The 19334-nt window shown below is 43.0% G+C and overlaps 1 protein-coding gene across 1 annotated transcript in view; it reads left to right on the top strand.

The window, feature by feature from the left end:
• Window positions 1-19334, top strand: part of gnai2b (guanine nucleotide binding protein (G protein), alpha inhibiting activity polypeptide 2b) — a 30832-nt gene that overhangs the window by 5273 nt on the left and 6225 nt on the right. The window contains exons 2-5 of the mRNA XM_076037086.1: window positions 14894-14936; window positions 15434-15575; window positions 16725-16885; window positions 17952-18080. Coding sequence (XP_075893201.1) covers window positions 14894-14936; window positions 15434-15575; window positions 16725-16885; window positions 17952-18080 — 475 coding nt within the window. The remainder of the gene's footprint in view (window positions 1-14893; window positions 14937-15433; window positions 15576-16724; window positions 16886-17951; window positions 18081-19334) is intronic.

The raw sequence follows: 19334 nt of genomic DNA, 5'->3' as shown, positions 1-19334 counted from the left end.
GAGGTGGTAGGTGGCAGAGCGAAAAAGCAGAAGCTCTGATCACGGTTGTGCTAAATCTGATGCAAATGATGTTATGCAGAGATGGCAACAGTATTGTGGCGGTGTAGCGTGCCAGTGCACACATTCGTGACAGTTGTAAAAGTAAAAATGAGCAGTGCCCTCTACCCTGTTAAAATCTGGAAATCTGTTGGAAATGTTTTGTAATAATGAGTTTGGTAACCTGCTATGTCATCAGACTTGAAAATCATCAGAATATTAAACAAGTCGTAATATAAGTTCGGTTTTCCTTGACTTAAAAAAAATGCATTCATTAAATATTGTTCTAGAACCGTTCTATAAAAACTCAATTTAAACTTTGTGCGTTTTTGAAAATGTCTCTTTCCATCGACTGTCTCGGTTCCGGAAACTATGTTTAAATCAGGCTGATGAAGTACTGTTAGTTGGACTCACTGCGACTGTTGTGGAAATGGAAAAAGTGTAGGCAGCTGTAATGTATACATCCTAACGTGTTTAAAATAGCCCACCAGGACCTGCTTGCCCAGGTTCTGAAATCTCCTCAAGACTTTTCTATCTGAGACCAAGACCAGAGTGTTGAGGCCGAGGCAAGACTGCGTAGAAATGGTCCCCAGACCACTCTCGAGACCTACAACACTCCAAGACTGGTCTTGGGTGCTACAACGCTAGGTTGAGGGAAAATCTTTGATTTGGGTGTAAACATGCTAACATTTTTTTTTAAAATCCCAGATAAATGATCACAATTCCTTGGCAGAGTGTCTAAAGGCAAAACGGGCAAGCCAAGACAAAACCATTTTCAGACCATTTGACCGAACCTCTTTCACTCTGTGATTGATTTTCGACCTTGTGTCTTTCTCTTCCTGTTTATCAATTTACTGCTGCTGTTGAGCTAAAGCACTGGGATTAAATTCAGTTTCCAAATATTTAATATATTATGACGCACACGCTGAAAAATGGTGTGCAGTGGTGTGAGGTGGAATAAATGCAGCAACCACAGAAGATTAAAAGATATATTTCAGATTCACAAGTTGCACAGTGAGATTTTCGCTGTTGAGTAGTAAGTGAACAAAAATGCTAATGCCTTTACGGCAACAGGCTGCGTGCAATTATCCATTATCTAAACACACTATTGCAGACAAACTTAATTTTTTTGGATGTACCTCTGGATTAAAAAATAGATAAATCCAGGAATTTTTTTTTTTTTTTTACTTCAACTCCAGCTATAGCTAATGGTGCATTAACCCTATCACTTTCTCATTTCCCACTTTGTTTTGTACGCGACTGTCAATACCGTCCTCTTAATATAATCTGGGCCATCTCTTTAAGTGAGACCCGAGGCTCATCAGCACATCTTCTAGTGCCCTCACTAAACAACTCAGGAACTCAGTTAATAGCGTATTGATCTCCGGTATCGTCGGATGGAGTTCAGACCAGATTTAATACGCGCAGAGACCTGCTCCCCGGGCTAATGGATTGGTTATGTATCAAAGAGGTCCAAACCTGAGTAGGACACACAGGCTGCCTGCATATTTTATGACCCGTTATGTTTTATTCTATACCATCTGCTCACTTTTGTAGCAGGCACACAAGATTTTTATTTTAAACATTCTGTCGTTTTTCTTCTATCATAGCGCGCGACGTGAGAATTTATATTTGCAGATCTGGTTTGCTTTGATTTTGTGTTGTGCTTTGAGTTCCACGGAATATATTGCAGAACAACCTTGCAGTCTGCAGCTGGTAACAACATGCTCGAATGTCTGGTCAGCTCTTTGTCTTTGTAGTCATTGTGTTAACAACGGTGTTGTCGTTGGCAATGTTGTTTGACAAATCTTCATTCCGGCAAATCCCATTTAAAGTGGAGAAGCATGAGATCACTTTCATCTTTATGATGGCACTTTTTCCATGCAAGCTATAAACACAGGGCTACATATATTGTTTTTCTGGAGAGCTATGACATTTTTTTTCCAGATATTGTTTATGCAAGACTGCTCCAATAAAACCTAGGATGTAGACCAAATATCTCAAAATGGGAATAATATCAGATCTCTCCATATATATATATATATTGTGTATTTCAGCTTTGTCGCTTATTCTAAAATTCCACCATATTACCGTCAGAGAGAGCCTGTTATCGTCACCGGTTTTTGACAGAGTGGTCCTTTCATCAATGTAAGCGCGCCCGCGAGCCCAGCTCCCATTCGGCTGTCGGCTCTGCCAGGTCTGACCTTTCATACGCCAACAGTTACCTAGATATGCTTTCCAGCTGGACGCGCGACACCCCGCCCCTCTCTGAGAATGCCAGCTGCTAACAACCCCAGCAACACAGACACCTCTCCGTCACGTGATGAAGAATAACCCTTTTATGTCAGGTGTGCCGGGCCATTTTTCTTTCCCTTGTCCAATCTTGCACACCGACCCGTATGCATGCAAATGTGAGTGGAGCGATTCTGGCTGCACAGCTGCGTAACCAACAGTGACGATGTGGCGCTGGTGCCGCGACGCCGCCATTCAATTGGAAGCGCTCCCAAAGCGCTCTGCGCATTACGTCTCGCTGTGACTGATTCAGCGAAAGAAAGTCCTTACTCTTCATGATGGCCAAGTGTGCCAACACAGCAGACAAATGGGTTTTGGGCTCTTCTTTTAAATGGAGCCAGCTGCCCGGCATTCCTCCATTTTTTTTCTTCCTTTGTTTGTTTTTTTTTGTGTGTGTATGTGTGTGTGTGTGTGTTTTTGATCTTTAAACACTAGCTAACGTGGCGGTTTTAAGAAACATCAGGCGGTGGAAGAGTAAGCAGTGCGACTGCCAGGCAAACACCATCTGTCATGGACTGCTACGGTTGGGACCACCTCCCAGGCTCAGTAGATTGAGCGGTTGTGAGAAAGGGCTTGGAACAGGCTCATATCATCGTCTCATTTGGCTGTCTTTATCATTGAGGGAGGACTGCTGCACGGTGGCTTTACTTTCAATTATTTGTTGAGTTTGTTTAGATCCCCATATTCAAATGTCAATCTGCCAGAGGTAAATGGATTTGTATTATGATCATTTCTTTTTTTCTTACAGGATTGTGTGTGTGTGTGTGTGTGTGTGTGTGTGTGTGTGTGTGTGTGTGTGTGTGTGTGTGTGTGTGTGTGTGTGTGTGTGTGTGTGTGTGTGTTGCAATTTATTAGGTCAGTTTCTCAATGTTTAGTGAATGGGACCTCATTATTTTGAGGGGTTTGCAGTGGTTGATCTGTCAATATACAGGCCTGATTCAGTCTCTTATAAATGGGTATTGCCCAATTCTATTCTTGCCCCGGAGGCTTAAAGGAGGACTTTGCCAGCAGAAAGACTAAATTGGGTCACCAGTGTTGTGAAAAAGTTCAGTTATTTCTTTTAATCAGCACCACCACAGGCAAAGGCAGAAAAGGCCTTTTATGTCCGGACAGAGGAAACCTGACCTGAAGGCGCTGTGATTGGTGCTACCTAAGGCCTTTCCAGCGAGAGCTGGGATGAATGTTCTTGTGGAACAGCGGCCTGGCCACTGCGTAAATGTGATGAAAAATTGTGTGAGTTCAGAATGTGACAGAATTAAGTCTCAATCACAAATGATCATAACAGCAATTTTACAGAAAACTAATGTTTCGACTGCTGTTTCCAGCTCACTTCTGCAAACCTGGAAAATCTCCATCGGGTTGCCGACTGTATTTGGAGGGAGGCACTTCTTTGAGAAGGAACTGGAATCATGTGAAATCCGGGACTTGGTTTCAGTCACTGTTGCCAAACACCACCTCACCACCTGAGCACAAGCTCAGTCCTGCTTGGCTGCCGGCTTGGACCTCATTCCTGCTGGCAGGCCTAGCTTGTCTATTGGCTGTCGCTTCCTTCTAGATGTGCTTCAGGTCTTCCTCGTTGTGTTCCGGCTCATTCAGGTTGTCCGGTGTCAACTTCTAGAAGACGACTTTTAAAGTCCCCCCCACCCCCAATCTTTCCTCATTGGAGGGCTGATTTCACTGGTACAGGCCACATTCTCCTGATGTAAAATTTGTCATTGTAAGAAATCTTGTGAGCCTTTTTTTTGTCATCATTTTCAGCCATTGACTGAAAGTATTCTTCCTAAGACATCTGTGTCAAACAAAAAGACAAAGACAACTGAATTTGTTTAGAACTGTGAGTTAATTATGCTCTGATATTTTACAGGTAACTTATAATTAACAGGTTAATATTAAATGAGATTAGATTGTTGTCTTAACGCCGACTGAGTGACAATGTTTCATTTTCGACTCACTGCGGAAGGGCAAGTGTTTTTCTTTTGATCGATACACATTGCCCCTGAATAGTATAATTAATTGGGGGGGCTCTGCCCGGGCTAAGCACATATTGATTTTGTTGTAAATGACCCAGGTGATTGGTGTGTGTTGTTCTTGATATCTGACACTTGTGACGCGAGAGTCATCGAGAGTGGTGATTTATCAGTTAATATCCAGAGAGGAGACGGCGGCGACACCGGCTGCCCATTTTATTCGGTACAGTGTTCAATTGCTTGTTTAGACAAAGAGTTCATCAGCCAATCACACGACAGCCACTGTTACATCCTGGTGTATCAACCAATGGAAAACGATAACGTGTTGGTGCAAAAAGGTTTTGTTTTTCAGTTATTTACAGTGACAATGCGGTGTCAATAATGGAAGATGACTTGCTGACGTTCAAAGTGAGCATCAGAATGAGGAAGTCGGGGGATTTAAGTGACCGCAGACAAAATATCCAGTGGGGAGGAAAATACCTTGCTGGTGTCAAGAGGTCGGAGGAGAATGGCCAGATTGGTTGGAGACCATAGAAAGGCAGCAGGAACTCGAATAACCACAAATGACACCCGAGGTATGAAGAATAACACGTCTGAACACACAACGTCTTCAACCTTGTAGTCGTGCGCATACACTCAGTACACTGCAGTGAAGTGAACGAGTGCATGGACACAAAGTAGTGGAGAAAAAGAGAGAGTATATTCACTGAATTCCTGTTGCAACTGTTTTCAACATCAATCTGCTTTCTTAAAATGTCGAGTGAATTAATCATTTGCCTTTTTATTGGCAATCTTCTGTTCTTTTTATTTGGCCTCGGCTCCGCAGGTAGACACAAGTTAAATTGGCTCTGCGGTGTTTTGTGGCACTTTTTTTTTTATTGTTAATTTCTTCTGAAGAGGACATGTTGCCCATGGTGACTGTATTGCCGTATCGATAAGGCGCGAAGCCATGGACTGCAGTGGGTGAGTGGTGCTTTTAACACCCACCCACTGCTTTTAAGGATTCATTGAAAACAAAACTGGCAAGTGCTGAGGCGTAATCAGGTTTAAACCAAAGTGGTGGCGGAAGTGCAGAAGTGCAGTGCCTTGTTGCCGAGTGGGGAGAGTTTGATTGCACCGCATGCACACTGGAGCCGGAGTTTCACGCTGCAGCAGTGCGCAGGACGGCGTGCGGACGGTCTGGAAGTGAGAGTCTCTATGGATCAACAATGACCACATGATGTAACATTTGGATTAGGGAATATGTATTCACCAGTAACGAACTAACTAACAGTTAGCATGCAAATAACATATTGACTCTTTATAAACGACTTTTTAATGCCTTATTCTTCATGGCCATATTCCACAGCCAATAAACTGTTCCCTAATCCAGTCTTTATGCCATAACCCTAATCCTAACCCTCTTCCCTCATATTAGCGATCACATAATCCTGCTCAAAAGTTTAATGGTGGATAAATGTTGACTCATCTAACCAAAAATACCCTAATCAGGTAGATAGTGATTCGATGATTGGTCCATAAATGCAACCTTGCATGGCAGCTGGAACAGAACCTCACACTACCATCTTAAGCTCCCGTCAAAAGCCTTTCCAGTCAATTTTCCGTGTTTCCAAAAACCAGTCAGTGTGCTTCCTTTTAATAAGTCATCTCTGCCAGCTGTCCGTAAAAGACACGGAGGAACGCGAGAACCAACTGCGAGCCTTGCTGCTGCTAAAGGCAGGCTGGCGACTGGCTGCATGCTGCAGCAGCAACAGCATAATGAGAACATTTTTTCATTTTTGTCATTAGGAGTGAGCTTGAAGCCTGACTGGCTTTAACAGGAGGAGATAAGTCAAACACCGCCTCGCCACGGTGTTCTGCACATGAGCTGCAGCCTTGGGTTTTCGCTACCTGGTTAATCTGGCGGTGAAAAAATGTGAGTCTATACGAGTCGGGAGTCGGCTTTTAATTTGGGAGACAATGACCGTCTTATGGGCTCATTACCTGATGTATGTATGAAATACATCCAGCAAATTTGTAAGATGTTCCATCTGGGTGTCTGTGTGCATCGTCGACATAGTCGCACTTCACACTCAGTCCAAGAGACGCTAGCTTTTTGGACATGTAGAGCAGTGTGCACATAAGAAGCAAGTGGTTTATTGTTTGGCAGTGTCTGATTGCTTGTGGCTTGCTTTGTTTCTACCCAGTGAGCAATATTTTCATTATTTAGATGAAAAATGCATCTGCAGCTCTAAGATGCAGTGTTATGAATCGCACGCATTGGGCGTTCAGGCCACATTCAAAGTGCTATCACGGAGACGAACTGTTACCCCCGGTCACAGGAACTGGCGGCACATTTTGAGTGCGGTTGCCATTCTTCTTCTCTGCAGAGCTGCTCCTTGCGAGGCTGATGACCTACTTTCCCACTCCGGGCGATAACGTACTGTTGTGTAAAATGCCATTAAACATTCCTCCATCCATTTTCCTCTCTGCATGTGGAAAGGTTTTCAGCTCGCGGTTTCCGCCTGCGAAAGTTCGAAAACCCGTTCGGAACACCTGCTCACGATCTGCGTGTGGCATTGTGATCGCCTACATGCAGTTTGTGATGGGGCTTTGCTCTCTGACAGCTTGAAGTTGTGGAATGTTTGGTGGATTTTTAGAAGGATTGCGTGTTAGAAAAACTGACTGATTCCTTAATAAAAAAAAAAAAATAATAATAAAAAAAGCCAAAAGGAAATAGTTACCCATTTCCTACAGTTACAAATCTGTACTTAGTCTTACTAGCGCGCGGTTCGCCTTTCTCCCATAAATTTGTTTCATGTTTTTTTTGGTTCATTCCAAACCTACATTTCTCAAAATAATCTTTCACATCTCATTGCTGTTGCCTCTGTGGTGAAGTCAGTTTTACATCCCGACAGTCCTGACAGGTAAAAGGAGAAGTCGGGTGATGAAAGGTAAGAACACATCAGAGCTTAAAATATATTTAATATTGATTTTTTTTTTTTTTTTTTTTTGCGAATATGCCAGAAATATCCTTGCAGGTGGGGCATGTGTTGATTTGCGGAATAGCTTCAGAAAAAAAACGCTGCACCATTAAAAAAAAAAAAAAAAAAAAAAAAAAACAACAACCCACATTTGAATGGTTTCCACTGTAGGAAGTGAACTCTGATAGAAGAGCTGTGGCTTTTATTTGTGGTTTCAAGCATTTTTTCTCCTGAATAGCGTTTTCATTGGGCCTGCAGATGGATTGTTGATAGAAATGATGCCATTTAAATCCACAAGACAGGCCTCAGCGAATCAATCAGACTGTTTGACTGTGAAAAGATGCATTTGGAATTACTAGATTTGCTGAAAGGGGCCTAAATAATCTGCTAAAATCCCAACAGGAAAAGCTTTGGCTCAGTGTATCGTTCAGTGCATCATTTATTTCAGTGCTACAGTTGCTTTTGGGAAATTCTGTCCATCGTTTCCTTCCTCTCCATTGTAAGTCGTATGATAAGTCAAGTGCTCAAACCCCCAGTCATAAATCACGCGTAAGGTCAAGTGCCTTATTGGTCGTTGTTATAGAAACGGTGAGACAACAGAGTCACCTCTAGCTGAGCGAAAGCCAATAAAAAAAAAAAAAAAAAACAGCGCACGCGTGACAACAGAAAGTACAGCAGTGCACCGTGGCTTTTCGCACGTCGTCGGTGCAGAAGCTCAAGAAAAGAAATGTCTGTCGAGCGAGTGTGTCACCACTGCGTTCGAACACGCGCGTATACATTTCCCCCCAAAAGACGGCGAGGCTTGCGCGCGCGCGCTTCAGCCGCGTTCCAAAATAGCGGCGGGGATAATTGTTGTGCATTGTGCCTCGCGTCATCAGCGACGCCCAGAGGAGGTTAACCTATAAATGGCGGCAGAAGCTGCTCGGATCTGAGCAGTCGTGACACCGTCGGCGGTGGCCCGCTGAGCCCCGGGGATGAGGAGCGGAGGAGGAATCGTGTCGCAGCCGGGCCCGTGAGTCATTCTCCCGTGGCTCTCTCCCAGACAACAGAGGGCCTGTGACGCTGACATATGCTGCGATGTGACTCAACTTCAACGCCCCGGCGGCCGGCTGCGCGGCAAACGTGTAAAGGAAAAGATTTCTTTCAATTCTTTCTATTGGTAAAAGCTCAGCATGTTGCCCCCTAAACGCATTAATAAAAGTGTACACTTGCAGTGCAATAAAAGTAATTTGGTTTTCCTACCCTGAGAATGCTTCTCTTATAAGAAGGTGCTGCTTAGCTGCCATCTTGTCCCGCCATATACGAAACCTTGTCCCGGATACGGAATGCGCTGTCAGGCGGGCTTCCTTAAATGCCAGGCTTCCTTCAGAATCTCACACACCGGACCTTTAAGTGATATTTTGTGGCATTTGTAGCGCAGTTGTACTCGGAGCGCTCTGTTCATCACCGATAATCAACAGCAAATCAACAGCAGACGTGTTTTTTTTGTTGTTGTTGTTTTTTTTACGAAGCAGTGCAACAATCAACGCGACTGAAATACAAATGACACAGATCCACTTTTTTGCACGCTGATTTGAGTTCCTAATAGGGAAAACTGAGGCCCTTTGGTCGCCCCCTGGAGGTTGATTGCTGTAAAAGTCAAAAACGCATCCAGTAAAATGTGTGATTGTAGCCGGGCTGACGTCATGATGCATCATTCAAGGTGTTGAATGATGTTTTTCCATTCTTTTCCATTGAATGAAGGTGGCATTCACAGGGTTCCTACTTGCAGTCATCAATCAACTAAATCTGTGTACTTTATTTTGAAAATGAATGGTGTATATTCATAATGCACCATACTAGAACTCTTCCTGGGAAAGTACCTGTGACTTCCTCGTAAACGTGCTGGTTTCAGTCTTTGTTCCTGCTTGTGCCCCCCCCACCCCCCCTTCTGTTTTTCTTCTTTGCTAATGAGCGGAGCGGCGGCTTCTTGTCATCGTCGTCTTGTGTTCTTCTTCTTGTTTTTCTTCAAAGATTCCCACTTTGTTGGTTTGTCTCGCCGGGACTCTCCACATCCTGGCCGTCCCCTCATGTTTTGCACCTTACTCTTGTTTACCTGCCGGGTCTCTCCCCTGCGGAACATTGTGTCTGCGCGTGTTTGATTGTCCCCGTCACTTTGTGTGTTTTCCTGTACGCAGGTGTTCTCGTTGAAGCCCTCTGTGTTTTCTAAGTTGTTTTTCTGATCCCTTCTTACCGCTGACTTTTTCTTCATAGCTTTGGATAATGCCCTTCCTCTTCTTTTGACAGATGGTTTCTGTCCTGTGTTTTTATCGGTCATTTTTCGAACCAATTTCATTCCCGGTTCAACCTGCCGCGCCGGGAAGCTCCGCTGTCCTGCAGCTATTTCATTTTCGCCTTTGCTCACCAGAGACAGCAGCCTCTCTATAGTGGTGAAGTGCCACAGAAGGGCCAAAAAAAAAAGGCACAAAATGACCTTTTGCGTTGAGCCGAACGTTTTGCAGCTTGCTCTCGAATGTTACTCACTCAAACGGAAACCTCTCGCCGCTGAGACAAACTCCCGGGGAAATTGGCAGAAGACACAAATATGAGCTGTCGCATGAATATTCATGTGTGAAACTAGGCCCTCTTTCTTTTAACCTGCCTCTCTCCTCTGTGCGCAGTGCTCTCGCTGTCGGTTTCCCTGCGTTGTCGTCAGCCTCCTCCACAGTTTGTCACATCTCTCTCCAGCCTTCCTTTAACGATTGTGCCGGAGGAAACAAAAACTCGTTATTAATGCCGCTCGAAATCAGGAAAACCTGAAATATGCAACTCCTGCTAATGATGCAGTGCTGGTGCCTTTAGAAGAGTTGAGTTTCAATCGCTGTTGCCATCATTGAGCGTTCACTGATATCGCAGTGACGATACAATTTTTTTTCGTTTGTGATTGCTTCCTACAAATGACACTTTTTTTTTTCCATTTCAAGCATACCTTCACATCTTTTTATTGATTTATTTTTTCGGTTCATCATTCATTAGCATATAAATTACAGAAAAAAAAGAGAGAAAATAATACACAAAAAATAAGAACACAACTGAAAAGGAACCGGAAAGGTGCAGGCAGAAGCCATGGCTTATATGTTGCCTGCACCCATTTTCCATTATTCAAAATGCCACACCAAGGCAAAAAATCATAAGGAAACAGACAATGCATAAACCAAATGCAACACTGCAATCAATAATAATACACCTGATGTAGATAAGGTACTATATGGATAAAAAAAAAAAAAAATCTTAACTACAAATATACTAATATATACATATACCAAATTACATATTCAGTCGAGACGTGTTATATTTATAGATCATTTTTATTTATAACAACAATTTATATCTATCAATGACCTTGAGTTTGAATAACGTTTTGAATTTAGGGACAGAAGTATTTGTTTTTAACTCCTCACAAAGACTGATGACTTTACTCAGTGCTTCAGACTGCATGGCATCATTGCAGTGCTGCTGGATACCAGTGACCTGGCCCCGCTCTGCCTCCTCACAGTTTAAGGGTTAAACTGGCTAATATGACGTCAGCGTGGCCCTACATCATGGGAACCGTGCCCTCAGTGCTACTCTGGGGCATTTTTAACCTTCTCCCTGTTGTTCCGCTCTATTCCGAGCAAGGTGACTTACCTTGGCCTCAAGCTCATAATTAAAGCACACAGATCAAATATGCACCCGGGTTTCCACCAGAGGACCAAGTAGTCTCACTGGGAGCAGATGAGATGTTGTTCGCCGCCGTTGTCGAAACGCTCCGTCAGCAGGAGTGGAACGCCGGTCAGCACTCAGTCCTCTGGCTGAAGAGACACGAGGCCTCCCAGGCTTCCTCATAACTGGAGACAATGATGCCGCGATGCTTCAGAGGAGCCCCAGCAGCTTTAGAATTTTGTATCGGCGATAAAGTGTTTTTTTTTTAAACCCATCTGACAAGTTATTTCTATTGATCCCAATTTTTTATACGTTATTACATAGTTTGCTTTTTTCTGTAGTAACATAATGGATTGTAGATGTAATTGTGGGAATATTATTAATTGACAAATATTATTAATAGTTATATGTTAATAGTAATGTAATAGTATAATATGATAGTAATATATTAATAGTATTGATTAGCAGTGTTGCAAGTAATCTATTACTAAGTAATTCACTACTGTAATTTAACTACTTTTTTTGTAACGGAGTAATGTAACGGGATTACTGTGGCATAACTGGTAATCATATACTAATTACTTTATCACGTACCGATTCCATTACTTTTCTGAAATATTTTGCAATCTAAAACTATCTTGTTAACCACAAAATGTCTGAAATTTAGAAAAACAACCGAAAACAATGACGTCGCAGGTTGATGAGGCAGCCGTGGATGCAACGTCACTGATATGCGACGATGCGCCAAAACATGCTTGGTGGCGGCAAAAGAACAAACAGCGATTGTGTTTGACAGCTGGAAGTACAAACATTGTTTTGAGTTCATCTCATCCAAATCAAAGCGTATTGTTGTTTGTTGTACGTTATGTACAGGAAACAAGACGTTCTCAACTGTTGCTTTATCTTTTTTAAATAAAGTAATTAGTAATTGATTACTTATGAAACAGTAAAATAAGTAATTAGATTACTTTTTAAAGTAATAATTGGTAGTTGGATTACTTTTATGGATTAATCCCAAAAACGCTGTTGGTTAGTGTCTAATAAGCCCATATGTATATTTTGTAATGCAATAATCAATTGTAATCAACTTCTTTTACAAGTATTTATTCTGTTGAGTTTGGTTTTGTGAGCTGAGCCTCACCCCCCCCCCCCCCCCCGAGTCCAGTCTTGCCATACTAATACAGTGCCACAGTGACCCCACAGTGTTCAAACACATTCCCCAGAAGTGTGCCCGCTCCTTCTAAACGGCACCAGGGCCTGAGGAAAGAGGGTGAACTCCTCGTTTTCCCTGCCACTAACAAGTGTTCGCTTCCCCGCGGGGAGCCTGAAATATTAATGGACGGGTTTTATTCTGGAGTCGGGAAGGTGACCTTCATGCGCGCAAGTCCAGAGAGACGACTGATATTCCAGTTTCCGCCGCCCACCTTCATTGGTTAAGAGGATCAGGCTGTATTTAGATCATCTGGTCATATTCCTCCCATCAAAGGAAACTCAAGCCTTCTGGGTTCCAGCAGACTGCAGTTTAGTAGGTGGGATTTAATAAGCCCTGCGTTATTAAGGTGCGGAAGAACGAGGATACTGAATGATTAGAAGCAGCAGTTAAATAAGTTGATAAATTGGAATTATTATAAAAAATATAATCTTAAAGATTGCTTAATTTAATACCCGATTTAATACCCTTCTCAGAGCTGTTTTCTTCACTGTGTATGTAACGAAGCTTCTGTAGATCACCAAAAAAGTAGCACAATGTGCCCTCTGTTTGTTAGTCGGCTTCTGGCTCTGTGGTGCCTTCAGCATGTTTGGAGGACACAGACATGGCTGTGGTGACTGCGTGTCCTCACCAACCAAGTGTTCTCTTTGACATCACAAAGGGCTTATTTCCCAAGAGAGTGTCACTTATCACTCAGTAATGGCAAAATGTTTTTGGACAACTTTATAATGCTCCAAAACCATATACATTTTTCATAGAAATGTTTGCAGACAAAGTCTTCTTGAGTGTCAGAAGCACCTCAGCCAGGTGTTTGCTCCGCCCAGTTGTTGTTTTTTTTTGTTTTCCTCCCCTTCCAACCAGGTGGAGGCTCCGACAAAGCAGCAGTTTAGGCAGGCCACCTCACCTTTTCTCGACTGCAGGCTGCGGAACACTAACCTGGGAGTCTTTTTTTGCCTTCTACAATCATCTGTTTTCAGTAATCAATATTTTAGGCATGTATGCGTTTGGCTCGCTGCTTTGCAATCCCGTGGAAATGCGTTCCAACGAGCGGCAAATCACGAGCGCCGACGGCCCATGCGGCAGCAGAAGCAGGCCCACTTGTGCTTTTACACCCCTCCCCTTGCCCTGCGTTTGTCCCTCTCCCGGAGAAGTGCAGCATTTGTGTGAATGTGATTAGTGTTGACAGTACAAGCAGGCAGCTCCTTTTGCTCAGACTGCTACCTCCAGCCTCAGCCTGGTGTAGTATTTGCTGGCAGGGTTCAGTCGGGCAGTGCGAGTGGGAAATACATGGTGGCACACATCAATGCAAAGAAGCAGCAGCTGAGGACTCGCGCTTCACTGCACGTTAGATAACAGCGATTGTGACTGACTGGGACCCCTTTCCATTCCCAGTGTGAGCATCACCAACTTCCACCCCACAGATAGCCTTACATTTCAGTTGAAGTGGATTAATTATTTCATGCGGCAATATAATAAAATAATAATAATAATGATGATGAATTTTATATTTATATTGCACTTTACATTAAGAAATCTCAAAGTGCTACAAGAAGCATAAAACCTAATATAGACAAAGAGCAAAGAGACATAAAAAACCCCATAAAACCCGATGTAAGACATAATTGGTAAAAAAAAAAAAAAAAAAAAAAAAAACCCACAACACAACCAGAGCAATGAGACTTAAAAAAAAGGCTAAGGAAAGGCCTTTGTGAAAAGGAAAGTCTTTAGGTTACGCTTGAAAGTGTCCACAGACTGTGGTGCTCTTAGATGGTCTGGGAGAGCCTTCCACAGCCTGGGAGCAGCCGAGCAAAAGGCTCGATCACCCATGCTGTGAAGCTTCGTTCTGATCGTATTTGCACACCCTCATCAGGATCCTAGCAGCGCGGTTCTGAATATAATGTGTGCCTGAATTTAAATGAGAGGTATTATTAGCAGTGTGAAAGCAGGGCTTACAAAGAGGCATTTTAAATGTGGATGTACAAAGGTGAAATCAATGATAAGATGAATAGTTAGAAAGAAAGCTAGAACTTTCAGAGCCAGTGACTTAGCTAGCTCTGAAAGCTAAGTCACTTTCAGAGCTAGCTTTCACGAGCTAAGTCACTTTCAGAGATAGCTTTCACTAGCTAAGTCACTTTTAGAGCTAGCTTTCACTAGCTAAGTCACTTTTAGAGCTAGCTTTCACTAGCTAAGTCACTTTCAGAGCTAGCTTTCACGAGCTAAGTCACTTTCAGAGCTAGTGACAGGGACAGCGAAATAAGTGAATGAGTATTGATCTAGAAATCAGTACATGTGGTAAAATTTATGGAAAATGTAAAAAAAAAAAAAATGTTCACGCTACAGTGACACCATATCACAAAAGTAGGGCATTTAAGGAGAAGCATGCAGTGGTCATTACTTCATCTCAAAATATTTATTGAAACAAGAGCAGACAGTGGTTTGTAGACCACAACGGAAAACTTTCTTTTTTTTCTTCTTCTTCTTTTTTTTAAAGTGCTTTCTTGGTCACGTGGTGCCAAAATGTGAGCAGCCTGATGAAGAGGACTATTTAAACACAGACTGTCACTGAACCACAACATTTAGTGGTGGATTCACACTTGTGCTTGTGATATTTGCAGTTGAACAGCATGTTATATCGAACAGTTGGGACTTTTGCAGTTATATTTATGGCTACATTCAAAGTTTCACTTCGTTGTACTTACAAATATCCTGACTTTAATTGTCCTGTGTTTTTAATGTTCCACCAGGTGCTGGAGAATCTGGAAAAAGCACCATTGTGAAGCAGATGAAGTAAGTTATACGTTAGTACATTAGTTAAGTTATACTACAAAGCCTGAATGTTGCCATTGTGTCGGCACGCTGCCCCTGCACCACTAATGGATGCACACATTTTCATTCAGAGGTTCCAAGTTTTATTGTCGGATTCAAATGTAGGATGCTGCATCACCTGCATGCATTGTCTGCATCTCATAGATGTGTTTCAAATCACAATCTGTTTCTGCCTGCATATCCTTTTTTTAACGTGGCGAGCACAGATAGACATCCAGCACTTCAGTTTTCTAATTTACTGTCTTTGTTCTGCATCAAAGGACACGGTCACATTCAGTGATGCCATGGGAATTGTAGGGGAATCTGTTATGTGCGATTGCAGAAAACCCCATGTTTCATTATGACTGAGAAAAATATGCTCTAGTTTGGTTGAAAAAGAGAATGATGTTAAGAAATGACTGTGAGGGATGCTCATATGACCAACTTGAGACTTAAAACGTTTAAAAATACTTTCTCAGGATCATTCACGAAGACGGCTACTCGGAGGATGAGTGTAAGCAGTACCGAGCAGTGGTTTATAGCAACACCATCCAGTCCATTATGGCCATTGTTAAAGCCATGGCGAGTCTCAAGATCAACTACAGCAACCCTTCAAGAGTGGTAAGACACACATGCATGCCTCAAAGTAAAAAAAAAATATATATATATATGTATTGTTCATTCAGTTTGCCCCTAATTAGCCTCATAGCAATAGCAAGGCTAGACTGCAAACTAGATGTTGTCACAGTATTGTGGAAGAGGAGGGACCCAAACACAAAAGTCCAACAGAGAAAAGGAGAGCAAAACTGGCTCGAAAAATCCCAAAAGCTACTGGCCAGTACTGGCCAGTACTGGCCAGTACTTGCAAGAAGGAAGATGAAAGACTCACAAAGAAACATCAATTTACGACAATCTCGTTGTCTGTCTTATAGACAACGAGATACAGGTGAAAATCACTAAAGACAAGAAGAAAACATTGACAAAGACAGGGGAAGACAGATAAAACTGAAAGTAACAGATATAGATAACGATAGATGCTAAAGAGCTGTTAGACTGTCTAGGCTGCAGTGGTTTGACCAGAAACATTAAATGATACACACACATGGTAGCACCAGGATCGCCAAGTTTGAAAAACTTTATCATTCATAGTATGATAAAATACCATCAACATGTCAGAGTTAGTCCATCCTGTGAAGACCTGTTAGCAACATGACAAAAAGGTTTCAGCCATGAGTCATCGCACATTTTCAGTTAGAGACTCAACAGGATCTTCTCAGAAATGGGACACGTAGTGTGGTGTCAGTTTGGACAGGCCACAGAAGTGGAACCAGGTTACAGCTTTAGTTTGAGATAATCAAATCTGCATATTGCAGCCAAAACTCAGTACGCCACCAAAATGTTTGGCTCTGACTTTTAAAATAAGCATTTTTTAAAAAAAATGTATTTAAAAGAGTTGTCTTGGCCTCTTTGTGTGTGTCCATATATCTATATGTCTATCATTTTTATCTACAATATTTTCTAAAATCTACAGACAATTTCAGCTTTCAGCTGACAAATAGCTGTGAGAAAAGCATTTCAAACCACAGGAACAAGTAAACCTTTACGTTCCCCTCTGATTTTGCAACCTGCCATAAAGAAACTTCTGAATTTTGAATTCTGCCAGAATGTAGAGCAAGCGGGCCTCTGCACGGAGACGCAAACCTGCTAAACGTGCCATTTTTGGCTTGGCAGCAGCAGGCCCTTGAACTGTGCCTCCGCTGCCCCCTGCAGGATGACGCCCAGCAGCTCTTCGCCCTGTCTGCGGCGGCAGAGGAGCAGGGCATCCTCCCCGACGACCTGGCCAACGTGATCAGGCGGTTGTGGTCCGACGGCGGCATCCAGAGCTGCTTTGCGCGCTCACGAGAGTACCAGCTCAATGACTCGGCAGCCTAGTGAGTGCAAAACTTTGCCCGTGCTTCCCGTAGAAAACAATGTTTGTTATTGCGTCTGTTAGGGGGCGGCGCTCACTCAGCGGCGTGATGGATCTGACGGTGCCCTCCTCTGTGCTTTTCTCATTTTCTACGCGCCCACAGGGAGTTGTCGTGGGACGGGAGAATAATGCCTGCCTGCCTGCCTGCCTGCCTCCAAAAGCTATTATTCTACAATCCTGGCTTTAATAAAATATTGAAATCTGATAAGCAGGGCAGCTAATATATTTTGTTTTCCCGCGGGGGAAATTGCCTTCCAAGTAAAAAAAAAAGGGAGGGGGGTTGGGGGCGCTGAATGATGACGCCTTTCGATTTTGGAAATAAGGTTATGATGAGGCAGAGAGACGTCTTTCAACTGCGTCAGTCGAGTTTTTATTTTTTCAGCATTTGTTGATTGATTTTTTCAAATGAATTTTTCAATTTTTTTTAAATCCTCCCGTTCGAAGGTTCAGCCGAGGTCAGAAATGTTTCACTCAGTTTCTTTCCGTACAGGATTTTGTGTGCTCAAGACGCATTCAGATGATATTCACTTTCCACACTTTGACCTTATCGTCCACACACAAACATATCTAGTTGTGAAAAAATGCAGGAAAGAAATGTTTTATTCAGTCTGTCTGCTGCAACACCTGCATCCAAAAATCATATATTTCTAGTCAAAGCAGCTGATTTATTCTGTTTTCCCCAGAGGCCTTGGGAGCTGCTTCTCTGGCATGGAGCCTTGCTAAAGTTTTAGCTGCGGCTCACGCTACCAAGCTGTTCTCTCGCAGTTATCAAGTAATCCATCAAATAGTGTTTTTTAATGTGAGTCAGTCTGCAGGATCAACAGTAAAGTCTGTAATAACATACTAGGAAAAAATATATAAAACAACACAATGCAAATACTAAAGCAAAGTGAAACCGGGTTAGCTAGCGTTGATGTGCATCTCATGTGATGCTGCTTCTACATCTCACTGCTTGTTTTCCTCACTGAGATCTTGCACCTTGTGCACTTTAAGGAATATCAGAGCGCTGTCTCCGTGTCCTCTCTCAGCTACCTGAACGACCTGGAAAGGATAGCCAAGGCCGACTACATCCCCACCCAGCAGGATGTGCTGCGGACCCGCGTCAAGACCACCGGCATCGTGGAGACTCACTTCACTTTCAAGGAGCTTCACTTCAAGTAAGGCCGCGAAAGAAAGTGGCACTCGAGGTCTCGTGGTGCCTCGAAGGCAAGCAAGCAGACAAACGAAAAGAAAAGAAAAAATGCACATTCAAACACAGCACAAATACTTGCCGACGCTTTGGAGAACTCAGCTGAGAGGCAAGCCACTCAGTGGAGGGGAAAGATGAGCGGCTGGAGTGAACTCGTCTCTGCTGCTGTACGAGGTTGCAAAGAGACCGACAATTTCTGGGAAACTGCTCTAATTTTCTATTTAAAGGTATTAATGAGGGTAACCTGGGTTGCTAGTTTTTGAAAATATAATATAACAATACTATTTTGAAAGTAATTTAGTCCATCTGTGTTATACCAGGGCAGTAATACAAACATTTTTGACGTTGGCACACACCTGCAAAACATGATACAGTAAAAAAACAACATTTTAATAGTTTTATTTTGGAGGGGAACTTTGTCATGTAGGCCCTGTGATGAACTGTGACTTATCCAGGGTGTCACCCTGCCTTCGCCTTATGACAGCTGGGAGAGGCTCCAGCAGACCAGGGTATTGAAAATGAGTGGATGGATGGATGGATGGACTTTGTCAAGTTTTACTTCCTGTATTGTTTTGAACAATCCGTTCTTTGACCAAAGAGCTCGGCAAACACCAACGCAAGGGACTGAAAAGACGTGCAGTTTGCTGAACAAATGCGAAGACTGTCAAAATATTTTACAATTGAGTAATCAACAATATGTTTCCCTAATTGTATTTGATAACGACCATCTCCCCGTCAAGGGCTGACGTTCCGCTTCAGTCCTGTCAATTCCAGATATTGAAGTTAATTCCCATGAAAAGTTCCCAGAGTTTTGCAACCCTGCTGTCGCATCATCGTTGGTGAAAGCGCACACTTGCGCCGAGTGAATAAACCGAATAAATGTTTTGACTGAATTAGGGCCCCATTGGTGTAGGCAGTGATGTCATGGCAGCAGCCTCCTCCACACCTGCTTTCAACAAACTGCCAGACTTGGTTTTTTTTCCTCTCTCTCAGCGCTAATGGATCGCTGACCCCCTGCGCGTCATTTCATAGCAGCAATTAAAGGCTTATTCATGCCGATTCACCGCGCTGCTGCTGAGCAAAATCAGAGGTGTATAGCGCTGCCATCCACCCCTCGCGCTGCACTACTTGGAGCTCTTACATAAAACATGATCCGACCCTGGCTGAGTACGTGTGTGGGACGGCACTGGATGTATGGATGTGTCTGTTAATAGAAGATACA

This window comes from Nelusetta ayraudi, unplaced genomic scaffold, assembly GCF_046127955.1.
Source record: "Nelusetta ayraudi isolate G7.1 ecotype Tasmania unplaced genomic scaffold, CSIRO-AGI_Nayr_v1 ptg000050l, whole genome shotgun sequence".
Classification (NCBI taxonomy): Eukaryota; Metazoa; Chordata; class Actinopteri; order Tetraodontiformes; family Monacanthidae; genus Nelusetta; species Nelusetta ayraudi.
The sequence above is the reverse complement of the archived record's forward strand: the minus strand, read 5'-3'. Positions and strand labels throughout refer to the sequence as shown.